The sequence below is a fragment of the Macrobrachium nipponense genome, chromosome 18 (assembly GCF_015104395.2).
Source record: "Macrobrachium nipponense isolate FS-2020 chromosome 18, ASM1510439v2, whole genome shotgun sequence".
NCBI classification, from domain to species: Eukaryota; Metazoa; Arthropoda; class Malacostraca; order Decapoda; family Palaemonidae; genus Macrobrachium; species Macrobrachium nipponense.
This window is the reverse complement of record NC_087211.1, coordinates 51,674,948-51,695,528: the sequence shown is the minus strand read 5'-3', so window position 1 is coordinate 51,695,528 and position 20,581 is coordinate 51,674,948. Positions and strand designations below refer to the sequence as shown.

The 20,581-nt window shown below is 35.3% G+C and overlaps 1 protein-coding gene across 1 annotated transcript in view; it reads right to left on the bottom strand.

The window, feature by feature from the left end:
* Positions 1-14,822, bottom strand: part of LOC135196756 (uncharacterized) — a 23,262-nt gene extending 8,440 nt beyond the window's left edge. The window contains exons 1-2 of the mRNA XM_064223565.1: positions 14,348-14,822; positions 748-854 (exon numbers count right to left, since the gene is read on the bottom strand). Of these exons, the coding sequence (XP_064079635.1) occupies positions 748-854; positions 14,348-14,429 (189 nt within the window). The 5' untranslated portion in view covers positions 14,430-14,822. The remainder of the gene's footprint in view (positions 1-747; positions 855-14,347) is intronic.
* Between the last annotated feature and the right edge of the window lie 5,759 nt (positions 14,823-20,581).

Sequence of the window (20,581 nt, the reverse complement as noted above, 5' to 3'; positions counted from 1 at the left end):
ATTGTTGCTTTTCTTTCATCATACTTGTACTGTGTTATATTTTTTTTATTTGTACTTTTAACTCCTTACTTTTGATACATAATTCGGTATCGAAATGTCCGGTAGTGAAAAAGCCTAGTCACCAAATGTCCAGTAACAAAATGTCCGGTAACAAAATGTCCGGTAACAAAATGTCCGGTATCAAAATGTCCAGTATCAAACTGTCCTAGAACCGCACTGACGGCACTACTCCGCTACGCAGTAATTACCGATTATTAAAGTTGTACGAGGGAAACTATCACTTTTGGTATTGAGTATATTACTATACTGCACTTCAGGTAATGAGAGTCACTTTATTTAATTTTCAGTCTTACTTGACCTTAAATTCAGACTAGTGCAGGTTGCTGCAAACTGCCATGGTCCCATAGAAAACAATGTACAATGAAGTCTAGCTGTAATAACATATAGCACAGACATGAACATTTGTCACTTGATAACTATGCTAGAGTATTTGTTATCGTGTTTGGGAAGACTGTCAGTTTTTCATTTTCTTCTTCTTACGAAGGGATTGCTTTTGGGTGTAAGTTATACCAGCACAAAGCCATTGTCCCCGAAGGCAGTTCAAGAAGAATGCTGAACTTGTTTCCTTGAGCTTCGTATACGCATACCAAGGCCAAAACACTACCTTCATACGAACAGATGATCTCCCTGCGCAATGAACTTCGACTTGAGTTCGACTCGGTTCAAGAAAACACGACCAGTGCTTACCCGCTTCCCAGAGAGATGTTTGACAGTGCATGGAAGTCTGCTCGTCTGTCCTATGTAAGCTGTCACGGCGAGGTCCTCTTCCTTCTCCACGAATTCCGGTTGCACAACTGGAAAACCAAAACAAGCGTGACTACGAAAGACTACCAAACCGAAATACCGAGAACCATTAAAAATAAATACTCAACGTGAGTCTTGAAATGGAGAGACTAGTCCACATTCCACAGTCATGTATTGCTACAAATATATACGAAAATAAATCTCTATAGAGAGCTCTCTGTAGAGATTTATTTATAAATCTGTTTGTTCCTCTACATGACTGTGGATTAGTTTCTCCACAGGTACCATTCGTACGTAGTTGGAAAGCTAAGATAACTGGTAACTTTCGTGCGTATGTGAAATATCAAGATACGATCTCTGCTCATGACTGGAAAACTATAAAATGAATGCCATTCGTACATGGCTAGAAAATAAAGACAATTGCTGTCAACTTCGTGTTGAAAAAACGAAATAGATACAATAAGCATATCACTGAATAACTAAGATTAGTAGGCTTCCTTTGTGTGGAACTTAAAAAAAAAACAAAAAACAGTCGGATCCTTTCTGTATTGCTGGAAAACCCAGGTAGAAGTATCCTTGTGTATGATGAAAACTTATGCCGTCGTATGTCACTGTTGCATGATGGGAAAAAAACAGTAATAGATACTTTTTTATATAACTTGCTGGGAACTTTTGAAAACCAACACCATTTGTACGTGACTGAAATCAAATAATCATTGATATCACAAAATTATCAGAGAAAGTGATAATCAATGAAAAAAAAATAATTTTCCACCATGTTTTTTTTTAATACTGATTACTTTGAATATAACTTATTTGCATGTTTCATTTCTACAGCCTTATTAAAGCATTCTGTGATATGATTTCCACGCCATAATCACTAGTTTTTTCTTTTCTGAATATAATATAACAAACCCCTTTTGAAAGACTCAACAACAGGGGGCCGGAATTACTCCGAATGAGTATCCATAGGCCAACTACCATAATTTCTCCTAATCCGGGAATTATTTACCTTTAAGCAATATCATATACACGCCTTGATAATCTATATAGAATAACACGCTCAAACATACATCCTGGGTGATCCTTTAGTATATAAGAATATGGGACATTTTGCTTTGATGCGCTATCAAATATAAAGTTGATACACTAAAGTGAAAGATTAGTATCTTTGGTATTAATTTGTTAAGTCTTTAAGTGCTGAATTGATAATATTACTCCTTTCTTAGATATCATGACCAATAAACCATATGGCTGGTAAGCGGTTGGTGTCTAGAATTTATGGTATTAACCCTTTCACTACGCATTCGTTATGACGCCTGTAGGAGATTGTCATTTAAGCTTAAATTTAACATATGCCGTTTTATGCTTAAGTTTCATACAAATAATTTTAAGTAAGTATAAGTCTTAAATACTGGAAGCAAAAAAATATTTATATATACATTCATTTATATATTATATATATATATATATATATATATATATGTGTGTGTGTGTGTGTGTGTGTGTATATAAATTAAATACTAATATCTGTTGTTTTCGGCTATTTATGTCACCTCCTTCCCACCCCTTTTCACCAACCCCCATCCCTACTGGGGCCGAACTTGGACTTGAAGGGCATCGAGAGTGTTACTATTCATCTCAGCAACCTCGAAAACTAAGTAGTAGACATTAATATCTGTCGTATTTTGTTAGTTTTACATATCACCCCCTTCCCAACCCTTTTCACCCTCTCCCTAGTGAGGTTGAAATTGGACTTCAAGGGCATTAGGAATGTCACTATTCATCACAGCAACTATTCATTTTCACCCTTTTCCAACCCCCTTCCCCACACCCACCCCCTGAGGTGCCAGTGATGTCTTACCCCCACAGTATTTTTTCCCCAATGCTAAGTTATATTTTTACCAAGTTTGGTTGAAATTGCTTAATGCATGTAAAAGTGTAAGTGTCACACACACACATTCATCCTATATATATATATATATATATATATATATATATATATATATATATATATCAATTCAAGCTACAAATGTCCTTTAATATCTAAATTCACTTTACCTCCCAAATGTATATTTTCATATATGTACCGAAGGGGAGAATTTTTTAGTTGATAATAATTTCGTCCCCCCATGGGATCGAACCACCGTCCAAGTGGACGGGGACGAAATCAGGGCAGTCAGTGACGCTATCCAATCAGCAGAGATAGCGTCACTGACTGTCTATTTCGTCGGACGACGAAATCGGGCAGTCAGTGACGCTATCCAATCAGCCAACAGAGATAGCGTCACTACCTGTCCTGATTTCGTCCCCGTCCACTTGGACGGTGGTTCGATCCCATGGGGGGACGAAATTATTATCAACTAAAAAGAAAAAAAAAAAAAAAAAAAAATTTCCCTTCGGTACATATATGAAAATATATCATTTGGGAGGTAAAGTGAATTTAGATATTAAAGGACATTTGTAGCTTGAATTGATATATATGGATCACGGTTCGATGTGATAATTATTCATATATATATATATATATATATATATATACTATATATATATAATATATATATATATATATATATATATATTGTGTAAATAAATTCTTCTGTTAAAGCAGGATATGTATCAGGTATAAAAGGCCCATTAAAACGATGTTTTAAATCTAAGGACTATATTTCGGTGGACTTTCTTCCATCCTTATCAAGCACTAAATGAGAAAAGGAGTTTCATTAGAGAAAATATATAGTAGGAGATATGCCCGTAGGTGATGGTTTGGGAAATTGCTGAGCCATCGTAGGATTTTTTAATTGTCTTAATCGCTTCATCATTGCCTTATGAAAGATATTATCTATTTTGTCTGAGTCCCAAGATCCACTGGAAATGTTAATGCTATTGTCATTGTTTTATTAGTGAAGATTCCACCATTTGACATTTGTATCGACAGCTGCTCTTGTATAAAGTTTGGGATGAGTTCAAATCCATGGTATGGTTCGTGTTATTTATATGATAAAAAATTGCTGAACTATGTTGTCTATTTCTAACTGATCGTTTATATTGAATTAAACCTTCCAAGAGAGATTTATCAGTAAAATCAAAATGTGACTTATCACAGTCCTTACAAGGGATTTCATAAACTTCAATATTTTTGGAAACTGGTTTCATCTGAACGTTAATTAATGATTTCCCTAGTGTATTTGGATAAGTCAAAATAAAAGGGTTCGAGGGGCCTAAGGTTTGCATGATCTCTTGTAAATTATCTACGTGAGGGATTATGATGTTTTTTGTGTGCAATTTTCCATCATGTAAATAACACGAACCATACCATGGATCGGAACTCATCCCAAACTTTATACAAGAACAGCTGTCAATACAAATGTCAAATGGTGGAATCTTCCTAATAAAACTACAAGATAAGAGGATTAACATTTCCAATGGATCTTGGGACCCAGACCAAATAGATAACATCTTCCTTAAGGCAATGATAAAGCGGATTAATACAATTAACAGATCCTGCAATGGCTCAACAATGTCCCAAGGCATCACCTAAGGTATATCTCCTACTATATATTTTCTCTAAAGAAACTCCTTTTGTCATGTACTGTTTGATGAGGCTGGAAGAGAGTCAACCGATATATAGTCCTTAGATTTAAAACATCGTTTTAATGGGCATTCATACTTGATAAATATTGTGTATCTATGTAGCATATGCTGACCACGAACTTGGCTGATTTGTCGAGATTATAAACTTATTCTCATCTTATATATGAACTTTTTTTTTATTTATTTGTGTATTATCAGGGACAGATGATTCATTTTCCTTTCTTCATAATTCGGGAGCAACTTCCCTGAGGCTGCCTACCTCCTGGAAATCCTAGGAACATTCCCCCAGGGGAAGAGGTCATCTTTCAGACATCCTGTTCCAGAATTATTCCCACAGAATGACCAGAAGAAAGTCATCTGCAAGAAAATATCTAGATATCCGACTATTTGCCCGCTTTGACAGAGATCTTCTATTAGAAGAGTCTTCACCAAGGGACAAAGCATACTTGAAGGAAAAGATCTTTCTTTCTGAGCAGCCAGTCTTCTAGATTATTCCAACAGGATGGCCAGAAGGAAGATATTAGGTGGAATAGTTCTAGATATCCAACTATTTGCCCGCTTTGACAGAGATCTTCTATTAAAAGTCTTCATCAAGGGACAAAGAAGACTTTAAGGGAAATTTCCTTCTTTCTGCACAGTCGGTCTTCTAGATTATTACAACAGAATAAACAAAAGGAAGACATCTGCAAGAATAGATCTAGATATCCGACTATTTGCCCGCTTTGACAGATATCCTCTGTCAGAAGAGTCTTCATCAAGGGACATAGCATACTTGAAGGAAAAGTTCCTTCTTTCTGCACAGCCGGTCTTCTAGATTATTCCAACAGAATGACCAGAGGGAAGACATCTGCAAGAATAGATCTAGATATCCGACTATTTGCCCGCTTTGACAGATATCTTCTATTAGAAGAGTCTTCATCAAGGTACATGGCATACTTGAAGGAAAAGTTCCTTCTTTCTACACAGCCGGTCTTCTAGATTATTCCAACAGAATGACCAGATGGAAGACATCTGCAAGAATAGATCTAGATATCCGACTATTTGCCCGCTTTGACAGATATCTTCTATTAGAAGAGTCTTCATCAAGGGACATAGCATACTTGAAGGAAAAGCTCCTTCTTTCTGCACAGCTGGTCTTCTAGATTATTCCAACAGAATGACCAGAGGGAAGACATCTGCAAGAATAGTTCTAGATATCCAACTATTTGCCCGCTTTGACAGAGATCTTCTATTAGAGGAGACTTCATCAAGGGACATAGCATACTTGAAGGAAAAGCTCCTTCTTTCTGCACAGCTGGTCTTCTAGATTATTCCAACAGAATGACCAGAAGAAGGAAATCTTCAAGAATAGATCTAGATATCCGACTATTTGCCTGCTTTGACAGAGATCTTCTATTAGAAGAGTCTTCATCAACATAGCATACTTAAAGGGAAAGTTCCTCCTTTCTGCACAGCTGGTCTTCTAGATTATTCCAACAGAATGACCAGAAGAAAGAAATCTTCAAGAATAGATCTAGATATCCGACTATTTGCCTGCTTTGACAGAGATCTTCTATTAGAAGAGTCTTCATCAAGGGACAAAGCATACTTTAAGGGAAAGTTCCTTCTTTCTGCACAGCCGGTCTTCTAGATTATTCCAACAGAATCATCTGCTGTTCCTCTGGTGGCCTTCTGGTATCCTTCTGGTGGCCTTCTGGTGGCCTTCTGGTGGCCCTCCGAACAGCTGTAGCCTCTCAAATTGAGAGCTCGTCCTCCAACCTCCGAACAGCTGTCGGCTCTCATCCTGAGAGCTGGTCCTCCTTCCTCCAAATAATTTTTGGCTCTCACCCTGAGAGCTGGTTCGTGCCCGTCGGCCGGCAATTCTATTATTGCCTAAAAAATTCCCCTTCTGTTAAGCATATATGAAAATATATTAAATCCGAGGTAGAGTGAATTAGATATATATGAATCACGTTAATGTGATATGACATATATATATATATATATATATATATATATATATATATACATATGTATATATATACATATGTATATTATATATATATATATATATATACATATGTATATATATATATATATATATATATATATATATATAGATTTATGCACACACACACACACACATAAATATATATATATATATATATATATATATATATATATATATATATATATATATATATGTGTGTGTGTGTGTGTGTGTGTGTGCGTATGTGTGTGTGTTTGTGTTGATATAAAAAAAGCTGTTCATTTTATATATATATATATATATATATATATATATATATATATATATATATATATATATATATATATATATATATATATATATATATATAAGATTTGCACACACATCACACACACACACACACACACACACATATATATATATATATATATATATATATATATATATATATATATATATATATATATATAAAATGAACGGCTTAGCCCTGTGGTGGGCTTGTGCCATACTTACTACGGTGACCATTCACTTGAGATGTAAATTAACAAATACGTATATGTTATGCATAAGCATAACCCTATATATATATATATACTGTATACACACACACACACACATATATATATATATATATATATATATATATATATATATATATATTTGTGTGTTGTGTGTGAAATTGTAATAGCTACAATGCCCTCTTAACTTCTCAAATTTTTTGCTCTTTTTTGGATACGCTTGTCACTACAAAGCCTTGAGCTCCATCTTCAAAGATTTTTTTGAAGAAATCATGATGTCCGGTAGCGGGAAACGAACCCGCGATACCATAATCACGACGAGGTCACCTTCCCCACCTGACCTCCAGAAAGATAAAAACTCTACTCCCTCTCTCACCTACATATACCTGTCGCTTTCACTTATATATATATTTAGTAGAGCTGGAATAGACCCATCCTCACCATCGTAATCGAGTGGGCATCGTTTTTATTGCTTTTTTTTTTTAGGCTGAAATATATAAGTAGAACCTACTGGTCATATGAAATGAGCAGAATGTCCAGTAGATTCTATATATATATATATATATATATATATATATATATATATATATATATATATATATATATATATATATATATTATCTTTTCATCCTGAGTCCTGACATATGAGATTTATTCTTCAAAAAATTATATATTTAGATATACAAACATTTCAATGAATAATAGAATGATTCATTCGGCATTTATTCAGAGCAATTGTTACTTTCACTAGTAAAATATTTATGCTTTGACTGCATAAAATGGAAACTTATAGGCATGATTCTATGCATAGTATAACCAATATATTGTTGCAAGAGCCTTAGAGGTTTCGAAAAACAGTATCTTAACCCTTATCTTTGAACAATCAGCAATTTGATACGATTTGCATATGCGATGGGGGACACATGAAGGTAGTGATTGTCGGGGGGGCGGGGGGGGTGGGGGCGGGGGGGGGGAAGAACTGAGATTTCGAAATGGGGACGTCTGGTCATCGTATGTATGCCGAGAGATAGAGAGGGAGGGAGGGAGGGAGGGAACTGGTGCACACAAAAGGACAGTCTCTTCATCACGTTATTCAAAGATACCGTAATATTCTCTCATCCAACTGATTCTGAAATAAGACTACAATACTTATTTTTAATGTGAAATACAAGTTAAATAGGGATGTTTAACGTAAAATAAGGTTAAAATAATTATGCTTAAGGTGAAATACAAGGTCAAAAGGGATGTTTAAGGTGATATAAGGTTAAAGTAGGTATGTTTAGGGTGAAATTCAAGTTAAGTAGAGATGTTTAAAGTGAAATACAAGTTAAATTGAGATGTTTAAACTGAAATACAAGGTAAGTAGGAGTGTTTAAGGCAAAATAAAAGTTAATTAGGGATGTTTATGGTGAAATACAAGTTAAATTGAGATGTTTAAGGTGAAATGCAGTTAAATTGGGATGTTTAAGCTGAAATGCAAGTTAAGCAGGGGTGTTTAACGTGAAATACAAGTTAATTGGGGATGTTTATGGTGAAATAAAAGTTAATTGGAGATGTTTATGGTGAAATACAAGTTAAATAGGGATTTTTAAGGTAAAATAAGATTAAAATAGCTATGTTTAATGTGAGATACAGGTAAAGTAGAGACGTTTAATGTGAAATACAAGTTAAATAGAGACGTTTATGGTGATAAACAAGTTAAATAGAGATGTTTAAGGTGAAATACAAGTAAAGTAGGGACGTTTAAGGTGAAATACAATTTAAGTAGCGGTACTTAACTTGTAGGGGTACTTAAGTGAAAGACAAGTTAAATTGGGATGTTTAAAGTGAATTACAAGTTAAATTAAGATTTGTATGGTGAAATACGTGTTAAATTGGATGGTTAAACTGAAATATACGTTAAATAGGGGTACTTAAGGTGAAATACAAGTTAAATGGGAATGTTTAAGGTGAAATAAGGTTGAACTATTTATGTTTAAGGTGAAATAAAAGTTAATTAGGGATGTTTAAGGTGAAATACAAGTTAAGTAGAGATGTTTAAGATGAAATACCAGTTAAATAGGGATGTTTAAGGTGAAATACCAGTTAAGTAGAGATGTTTAAGATGAAATATCAGTTAAGTAGAGATGTTTAAGGTGAAATGCCAGTTAAGTAGATTGTTTTTTAACCGTTTTTAAGTGAAATACCAGTTTAAGTAGGATGTTTTAAGGTGAAATACCAGTTAAGTAGGGATGTTTAAGGTGAAATACCAGTTAAGTAGGGATGTTTAAGGTGAAATACCAGTTAAGTAGGGATGTTTAAGGTGAAATACCAGTTAAGTAGTAGATTTGTTTTAAGGGTGAAATAGCCCAGTTAAGTAAGTGGATGTTTAAGGTGCATACCAGTTAACGTATGGGAATAGTTTAAGGTGAAATACCGAGTTAAGTAGGGATGTTTTTAAAGGTGAAAAATACCAGTTAAGTACCGAGATGTTTAAGGGAATATACCAGGGTTAAATAGGGATTGTTTAAAGGTGACAAATACCATTAATTAGGTAGGGATGTTTTAAGGTGAAATACCAGTTAAGTAGTGGATGTTTAAGGTGAAATACCAAGTTAAGTAAAGGGATGGTTTTAAAAGGTGAAATACCAGTTAAGTAGGGATGTTTAAGGTGAAATACCAGTTAAGTAGTGATGTTTAAGGTGAAATACCAGTTAAGTAGGGATGTTTAAAGTGAAATATCAGTTAAGTAGGGATGTTTAAGGTGAAATACAAGTTAAATAAGAGATGTTTAAGGTGAAATACAAGTTAAGTAGGGGTACTCAAGTTAAATTGGGATGTTTACAGTGAATTAAAAGTTAAATTACGGTTTTTATGGTGAAATACATGTTAAATTGGATGTTTAAACTGAAATATACATTAAGTAGGAGTACTTAAGGTGAAAGGCAAGTTAAATTGCGATATTTTATAATGAAATACAAGTTTAATTGGATGTTTAAACTGAAATACAAGTTAAGTAGGGATGTGTAAGGTGAAATACAAGTTAAATTAGGATGGATAAGGTGAAATCGGCTTAAAATAAGTACTATGTTTAAGGTGATATAAGAGTCAAATTGGGATGCTTAAGATGAAATATGGATATTTAAAATTAAATGCAAGTTAAATTGGGATGTCTAATGTGAAATACAAGTGAAACTGGGATGTTTAAGGTGAAATAGAGATGCTTCAGTTGTTGGAAAGCTGCGGATGCGCAAAGGAGCAACGACCCACATGCCCTTCTTGCACTCACAAAGTGCTCGCTCATCAAAGTGTCAGATTTATATGTAAATAGCTCAATTAAGTGTCTCTATATTTGTTTTTAATCTATTTCGTAAGTGAAGTAAAGTGAGATTTAGATAACCACTCATTCATTTTCATGAGTATTTACATACGAATGTGACACTTTTGTAAGTAGAATCTTATGAGTGTCAGAAAAACACTTGGTGCATGGTGAGGTCAAGATTTCCCGCCTGAAATTCTTAACCAGGGCTGCCACTCCTGGGTTGTTAAACCCAGATCTGGTTTTTTTATTCGGAAATTGAGTTTTTTTAAATTACACTGAAATAAGTTATTTTTGAAAACTTGTACCTATGGTCCGCAAGTACATAACATCAGCAAAGATGTTGCAAAGACAAAACTCGATGATTTGTACTTAGGTGGCAGAACAATGGCTTTATTAAGAAAAGAGCCACTTGGTGTGCAAGTAGAGAAAACTATCAAAACAGATTGTCTAAATTTTCTTGCTAAATTATCAAAACAAATTTAGCAAAGGTTCCCCCTTCATGAAGATGGTGTTATTGCCAATTCAAGCATCTTGGATCCAGCTTTGGCTCTTTATACTGCAGTCACCAACAGCTCTTGTCAAATTAGCAATTAGTTTTCCATAAATTATCCCTGAAAAGGAATTGAATGACTTAGACGACGAATGGAGATCATTACGAAATTCAAAAGATATAACTCCAATTTATGATTCAATTCCAGAATTCTGGTACAAATTAAGAAATATAAGAGATGGCTTTGATATTCCCAAATTTGAAAAGCTTTCCTGTTTTATGACAAATCTAACAATACTACCACATTCTTCTGCCTCAGTAGAACAAGTTTTCTCTCAAGTTAATTTAGTCAAATAAAAAAATACAAAACTCTCTCAAGCACTATTCAGTGAGAGACAAGCTGCTTGCTAAACAGGCAATAACCAGAGGTGGTCTTAGTAGTGATACTTGGGAACCTACATCAGAACTCGTAAAGATGTAATGGATGGTGTTTGATATAAAAGGTATCAAAAACGTCTGAAAGATCTGCAAGATTCAAATAAAGTGACCCTACAAGAAGTTTCTGAATTTGAGGGCGATCCGGATCTAGAAACACAAGTGTAAGCCTTTTCCATCCATCACCTTAGTTACTTGAAGCCTAAGGTTCTGATTATTTATATCCCCACACCACACACACACACACACACACACACACACATACACACACACACACACACACACACACACACACATATATATATAATATATATATATATATACATATAATATATATAAATATATATATATATATATAATATATATATATGTGTGTATATATATATTGTACATATAGCGCTGGGTTTTTTGTATAGGAATCTGGGGTTTTTTTTTCACCTGAATCTGGGGTTTTCTGAAAAGTACGAGTGGTAGCCCTGGTCTTAACCATGTAAGTGAAGAGATATTACGAAAATACTTAAGTCATCATTTCAATAATAACTCTGTGAATGGCATTGTTTTCTCTCCTGAATCGGAATGTCAGTCAGGGTTTTCATTCGCGACCGCCAGTGAGTTCGGCTAAGGTCTACGGACGGTAGCGATGGACAAAACTCATCCTTTTTGGTAGCCGATTACTTTCACAGGAAACTGGTACATTATTACTACAGTATAATCAAGTCCAGAGCAGCGTTGCCAGATATGGGGATTTTGGGTGTCTGATGGGGATATTCTGTACATATTTGGAGATTTTTTACTAGAAAATATCGTAAAAAAGGGAAAAAAGTATATAGATGCATGCAAAAGGACGGAATATCATTACAAATATCACAGTATACTGTAAAATATTCCTACACAACATATTTGCGCAACAAGATTCACGCGAGAACAAACTTTTACTATTTTGAAACATGATCAATACAGGTAATACGATTTCATTGTTCTCTACAACGTCCGTCCAATACCCGCGGCAGAGACAGAGTTACACGAAAGTTGCGCTTGTTTTTAAACGTGTCATAGTGATTTTTATTTAGATTTCGTTCGGCTTTCACTGCGGTGTGTGGATTTCCTCCAATGTTTGATAAACTGTGCATATCATATATGTGTGTGTGTCGGTGCATGTGCTAATGTGTGAATATATATGACACCGTGGTGACCAAACGTCCATATCGACGTATCCGCCATGCCTGTGATATATTGTGCATACAGCATGTAATGTCCCATAATTTAGTTTTTAAAATCTGGTCACCCTGTATGCCAGGCATGCATATATTCTAAATATTATAGGCTCTTATTATCTATAATTTCAGCAGTGGTGTTGAAGTAAGCACATATATAGCCATGGATGATCCGAAGACTCCCCCTAGAGCTTCAAAGAAAATGAAGTATACACAAAAGTATTCACAGAGCTCAAAAGTATTCACAGAGCTGGGAATGTCTTCCTTTATTCAATGGTTGGCTTAAGCCTAGTAAAAAAAAGTAAAAAGAGAGCATATTGTAATGCTTGTGATTGTGAACTAAATGCAAAAAAATCTGAATTAGAAAATCATGCAGGTTATTCAAAGCACAAGAAAAATGTCTCGGGTGTTTCTAAACAGCCTACTCTTCTGTCAATGCCTTCCATTAGTGGACTGGACATGTGTCTAAAGATAGAGATGTTAAAGAAGGAGAAATTAAGGTAAGTCCATTTGTTGTTGAGCATAATTTACCCATGAATATTATGACACCTTCCAGGATTAATTAGATCTGTGTGTAAAGACTCGGAAATTGCTAAATAGGGATATTTTATCATGATTTTTGGGGATTTTTAGGCTTAACCCATCTGGCAACACTGGTCCAGAGGTCCTTGGTATTAATTTATACAATTATGGTTTATTTCTTTCTCTCTCTCTAAGCCAAGAATCCTTGAAAATTATAACAAATGAGGACTGGCATTGGCAATAAGTTCAAGTTTAAACCTATGTGTATTGTGGTTGTTATTCCATTATGAACACAAGTAAATATCGATAATCCATTTATACGAATAATGAATTAAGAACAAAAAAATTCCCCAAGTCTGTATCCTAAAATAAAACAGATGAATATTCTTATTCTTTATTTTTCATGAAGATACGAAAAGCTAGCTGATAAGAAAATGAAAGAAAAAAAACTTCTCTTTGAATGAAAAATAAACGTCTTAACTCGGTGTAAGACTCCTCTAACGGATATTAACAAAGAAAGGAATTTATCTCGTTAAAAAAAAATAAAAAACTGTAATCGAATACATGGAAATACCGATGTAATCGATTACGCCCACTAGTAAAGAACGGCGCTCCGTCACAACCAATAAATTTGGGCACCCTAGCAAAAGGAGGCTTGCTTCTTAAGGCACCAGACAACAGTCGCTGTCTCACCCTCAGTAGGAGAATAATCCATTTCCTCATTAGAGAGTGAGATGCCTACTATAAGCTAGATTAATTCCAGCCAACGAATCAGAAAAATTTCTCAATTACAATTAGAAATTCATTTCCCGATATAACGTGGTTCGTATCCCACAATAAGCTGTAGGTTGTTAGTTAACCAGTTGGTTCCTAGCCACGTGAAAATGTCTGATCCTTCGGGCCAGCCCTCGGAGAGCTGTTAATCTGCTCGGTGGTTTGGTTCAACTAAGGTGTATTTATTCTATTATTCCATCAAATAAGGTATCATCGTCCTCCACCAAACCTCTTAATTCTCTCCATATCTTCACGTTATTTCGCCATCTGATTCTCTCTCTCTCTCTATCTCCCTCTCGATCTTGTTCCTCTAACACGTCCCTCCCACGCTTTTATCCTACTGTCAACTTCAGCCTCACATCCTGTTGTTGTACCTTATATATTGCATCCCCATTTACTGTTGTATTATTGCATCCTCCATCTTAATTGAATCCCCCATCTTTTATTGCATCCCCCATCTTTTATTGCATTACCCATTGTCTTCTTTGCATACCCCTCCTCTATTGCATCCCCATCTTCCATTACATTCCAGTTTTCTATTATACCCCATCTTCTATTGCATTGCCCATCTTCTATTACATTGTCCATCTTCTATTGCATCCCCATCTTCTATTCCCTTGGAAAATCATTTGGACATAAAAATATTGGTCTTAATTTCTATAATTTTCTAATTGGGCCCCGCGAACGTAAAATGAAGATAACTACAGTTCACAAGTTCATACTTACCAAAGTCGTATGCAGTTGCAGAGAACGTGACTAAGAGAAGGATAACGATGACTTCCTTTAAGAGAACCTCCATATCATTCATCAGATACCTCAAAAATGGCCCCAGCTCTTTCTCCTTTACATCATCATTCTTAGTTCCAATAATTCCCGCAGTGGGATAAATCCACAAAGTCAGTCATGTGTCCAATGAAAATTGTGACCTTAAGTTTAGTCCCGTTCCAACACTTTTTCAGTTTTTTTTTTTTTTTTCCTTACATTGTTTATCCAATACTGACAGTCTCCCAAAACACTTTCGCTTCTTTACCTCCTTTCCAATTGGAACAGCGCTCGATCGTCACTTGTTTGAATCCTTTGTCTTACTTCTTTCCAGAGAGAAACTAAGGAAAGTCTGTTGTGAAGTTGGTTCGAAGGAAGTTATTTGATATATGTTCTTTTTGTATGTCTCAATTGTTCGTCAACTAGGGTTAACCTAATATTGAATAACTAGAAGTAATGTATACGTTTAATATATTAATGTGGCAGCTATCTTAATAATAATAATTACAAAAATAACGATTACTGATGTTTCTAAAACTCCCTGATTCAGAAATAATTTGAGCATAATTCCATCCGAACCCTTGGGATTTACAGGACACTCTGCGATCCTACGAGGTATATTCACGCAAAGCCCTTCCTCGAAGGACGTTGATTCCTGTTTATTTGTGCAGTATTCCCTTCTGAGATCAAACAGGATAGCGGCGGAAGCTCCAGATAGCTTGGGACTGACAACGTAGCTGCCAGTCGTATGATAGTCCTGTCATTCATTTGCATTAGCTAAGATTCTGTCACGCATTAGTGAATATGTCCTCTTAAGTTTGTACTTATATTTCAGTATGGTGCCAATAAAAGAGTATTGTTGCTAATGTCAAGCAGTTCGTTATAAGTGAAAATACAAAGCGTGAAAAAAAATTCTTTGCCCAACATGAAAAGCATTCATGGCGGAGAATGTCACTCAGTTTCTCTCTTTGGTGGAAGAAAGGCAAACTTGTACCTACATACATACATACATACACACAAATGTAAAAACAAACAGATGAAAATAAATTACTCTGGGTGTGCTAGTGAGTCAGGAGATGAAAGGTTTAATTAACCAAAATAAAGTAATGATAGTACTACCTACTCGGACATCTGGGAACTGATGCAATAACTGGTGCTGTGGACATCGGAGAATTAAAAGCAGTTGATTGATATATGCATTTAATCCTGAAAAATAGCACATATAGTCGTGGGTAAGGGAAGGTGCAGATCAAAGTAAGCTAAGACAAAGGCAGTAAGATCTCTGCGAAAGGTTTGGAATAGCATATAGGGTGACTCCGACAGCAAAAAGGAATTGCAAGCTCTTCAATTAAAACTGCATTGTACACGTGAGGTAAATATTCCCCCAAAAGAATGAGACGTAAACTAGGGACAATTCTGTACAAATGGTAGCATTTGTCAGAAAATGGATAAGATGATAAATAAATCAATCAAAAATGTCTCGAAACACTCTGATCACGTTGAGAACTTGAGAGAATGGAGGCCGTTAAATCTATAAAATTCAATCATTCATAAATCAGCGGAGGAAGAAAAACCAGAAAACCGAGTCATTTTGAAGAGAAAGCATTCATTCTGAAAAAATTTTGAGTGCTTGTGTGTGTATATAATAGGTAAAGATAGGTGCAACACACGTAAAGGTGTTCGATGAGCCGTTGATGAACACTTTGTACGTAGATATAAAACGGCTGAAATTACGGAAGAATATATATATATATATGTGTGTGTGTGTGTATATATATATATATATATATATATATATATATATATAATTTTAAAAATTCATCCAAATACCAGCCATTTTATGTTCATGTAGTACTACAGAGGTCCATCAACGGTTCGCAGAACACCTTTACACAAGTTTGAAACTAACCCAGTAATGCGCGGAGAGAGAATCAGCATTTTCACAAATATATGATCAAATATATATACTTAAGAAAATAATCACGATTATGTCCCATATACACAAAAAACTATATGCATTTTGTGCATTGTTTACAAGTCACTTCTCTAGTACGAAATTAATCAGAACTATCATTTCGGCGAATAAACTTTCTCATTCCAGAAGTAAACAAAGACGAAAGATTCGTATGGGCTTCTTTTCTCATTTTTCATCTCCCCTATATAATGCCACTCCTGCATTTTCAATAAGTTCGTTCATTTGCTCTAAAATGACGTATAAACTGTTGACTAACTTTGTTCGCTGGCTTAAGACTTTCGATAGGAAGATTCGAGTCATTGAAATAGAAGCACTTTCCTCTAGAAATATGATACGTTCGAGTTAAAACGTTTGATCCAGAGAGGCGAATGATATATTATTACAATGAACGTTGAGCGTGAAAACGTAACAGTCAATTACACCCCGATCGAGCACCAAAAGTTTGATGTTAATCGGGCGAGTGCCTTCCATTGACTGGCACAGAGGCATCGCGTCTCTAGGCTTGAGTGACTGAATTCTCTCTCTCTCTCTCTCTCTCTCTCTCTCTCTCTCTCTCTCCTCTGATCAAGTCAGCTTTCCTGTCAACTCTTTATCTCTATCTATTTGTCGCTTTCCTATCGTCATCTCTTTCTTCCCTGTCATTACTATATATCGTGAGATTCCTGTCTCATTTCAGCCAGCCTGTCTACTTGTCTATCTCTCTGCCTCTAGTAATTCATTATTCCTCTGCCTCTCTCTCACTATCAACTTTGGTATGTTTCTTTTACTCTCGTTTCAATTGTATCTGTGTAAGTGAGGTTTTCATTCCATTAAAAAATCAGATGCAGTAGTTAAATGGCTTTCACTTCCTTTGTTTTGCCTGAAGAAGAAAACACAACTAATTAACTCTCCTTGCTTCAGCCTTCTTGAGAAAACAGGTTATTTAATTTTATAGTCATTAACACCCTTATTATTTTCTTCTTATTTTAATGGCCTACAACGGAAATAAAGAAGAATGGGCATTGTAAAATGAGGCAGTGGTTCCAAAAAAACAAGGAATTCACTGCCAAGCTACTCAATAACAAAAATACAAAGATAACCAACAACTGTACCGTAGCACAATTAGTGTGCTGTTGAAAATTAACCATCATTAAAGATATATCGTGTTATTTTTCAATTTTCGATAAGTGATGTGCCTGATGAACTCATATTGGTCAGCTCGTCCAGCCTATGTGTTGTTACCCTCGTACCGGTGGGAGATTTTCTTCGCATTAATCAATCAAGCTCAAACTCAAACCAAAGAGTGTAAAAGCACAAGCTTTCGAGAACAAAATAATAAGTTAAAAATATACTATAAGAATCTAAGCTGCGCATGCGCAATGACTGTGGCGGCCATGTTGCGTTTAATGTTAATCGAACATACGTATATAGCTAGGCAGCGGGGAAAGCGGTGATTATATATCATCCTACTAAACATCCAAGCCAACCTTTTCGTCACTTTTTCCCTAAGAAAATTTCGCACGTTTAATTTTTTTTTTTTAAAGTAGTTTAAAGTATTTTTATGCTGAAGTTATAAGCAAATTAACTACGTTTATAGAAATGTAACCAGAGTAGAGCCTTAATAACGTGTAAAAGAGTGAAACCCATAAGCAACAAATGAAATGAATGCAAATGAAATTAAAATACCTCTCAGGAATTAACCTTTTATAAGGGATAACAATGAAAGGGTTAGCGTAAACAAAAGTTATGATTAACAGGTTCTGATGAAATTTAATTCTTTATCAATGGCATCTTAACAAACTTTTATTCCAATAAAGACATACCTTGTTCGTATGATATGCCTTTTGATGGTTTTGATGGTATGAATGTATAAAAGAAATCAACCTGTGATTTATTATCTTTCTTCTACCTTACAACGGCTGGATCTAAGTACCATAGTCTGAGTCTCACATATCCTTCAAATGTTGTTAATGAAATAAAGAAAAAAAACTTGTTCTGACGTTTCAAAGCAGTTACTAGGTAATATTATTCGTTAACATTTTTCGATGGAATTAAAGCTCCAGCCTGCTATGGTATATTGGCACGTCTTTCTACAAACAGTCCGGTACTAATGTAAGTTAACCTGTTTGTCATTGGTTTAGCTATAGCTTAGGATTTGTGGATCAAACTAGTTGGCTGTAGGAAGTCAATCATTTAATGTTGTCAGAGTTTTTATTAGCAATTTAAGACCACCAATATAATCTCTCATTCATTTTCTAAGGATTAAACGAATGATCTGTATCTGTACCTTGCAAAGCTACGCTAATTTCTTAAACCAGCTAAGGTTGCCAATATTTATAGACGTTCGTTTAGAAGGATTCATATATTTGTTTGGGATGCAGGCTTATTCGGACCTTGGCTGATTCGGACCAGTAATAATCAAAACTGCATAAATGCGCAAGTCCTTCAACAATGGTTCCACAAAAAAGTCAAAGCAATGGCACATTTGCATAAATATACAGTTCAAACAGTCCAACAAAACACAAAAATTGCTGTACGTTGCTATAAATACATAACAATTCCTTAAACACAACACCTCCCTCCAATAAAACCTGTAACAAAGCCATAAACACACACATACTAATACATAGTTCTGTATTATAGTTTAATCACCTTGAATTATAGTTTAATCACCTTGAGGCATAAGGAGAGATGGAACTGCATCATCCTTTAATGTTCGTTGTCGCTTAGTTGTATCAATTCCAAGGAGTCTGGATTTCATGACATCTTTGTAGTCAGTATCAGCAAAATGCACAGAGCATACCGCTGCATTATCAGCGTTTATGCTATCAGTGCGACAACAGCAATGAATCCATCATTGTCTAAGTTCCTTTGCCCTTGGAAAACGAAAGAATCGTACGTCTGATCCTGATGTTTTTCTTCTTGTATTATAGCACCCATATACTGAAGAGTTGTTTGGCATATCTGCAGAATTGAAGTATGCTTAGTGGAAAAAAGATTACAATGAAACGGAGTACACACGAGGGTGACTTGAGTCAGACTGGTGAACAAGACTGTACAAGTCACTGCATCAAGTCAGAGCATATGTAGGGGCTCAGCTCGCGTCATCACTCATTCCCGCTGCGAGCTCTACCTGCGCGCCGGCTGACCTGTCTAAGTGGGTCCTGATTCGGACCATTTGCTAGGCTGATTCGGACCCATACTAGTAATTTTATATTATAGCAAAGGATATTTCTATATACGCATTCCGTATCGTTCGTCCCCGCGAATACGAAAGCCACCAGGAATTGGGGCGTCAAATGTATTTCGCCGTGTTTAGCCTAGTACGAGCCCCTGGGAGTTAATTAGTCCGAATAAATATTACTTCAAATTCTTGTTCAGGAGGTAAAACTGCATAGTAAAATCGGCCAATCTTATGAAGGTCCGAATAAGCCTGGATAAAGGTCCGAATGATCCAGTACATGGTCCGAATAAGCCTGTTCCCATTTGTTTGTTTGGTGTTTTTACCGTGCATGGAACCAATAGTTATTCAGCAACGGGACCAACGGCTTTACGTGACTTCCGAACCACGTCGAGAGTGAACGTCTATCACCAGAAATACACATCTCTCACTCCTCAATGGAATGGCCGAGAATCGAACTCGCGACCACCGAGTTGGGACGCCAACACCATACCAACCACGCCACTGAGGCGCTTTATTCACCCTTACCCAATAATGATAAACTTGTTAGTTACTGATTCTCTGTAATCATATATACATCCCTCTGAAAATGTCGTTTTTATTCTTATCTTTATCTATAATGAAGCTTTGCTTTGCGGGAAGAATACACAGAAACTAGGTTTACAGAACGACATTTTTTTTAAGTTACCGTAACTTTAGTAGAAGCAATTTTCTATGACATGCAAAGTGACACGTTTTCTCAAACAATTATCAAAGAATTCAAATACCTTGTCAGGTTGATAATTATCAATTTAATTATTTTCATTATGCTTTGCTTTCAGTTAGCATATTAAAGCAGCAAATTTACCATTTGCCAGCAATGGTCTGTTTTGTTTTTGTGTATGATATACACACAAACATTCACATTTTTTTCGGCTGGAATATACGATATTTTTCTAAAAATGACATAAAAGATGTAAAACCAAATTTTGAAATCACTGAAAAATTGTAAGTCATTGAATTTTAATAAGGAAGTAAGTCATAAATACGTATTATTTTTCAAGTTATATTTGAGTTTACTTCT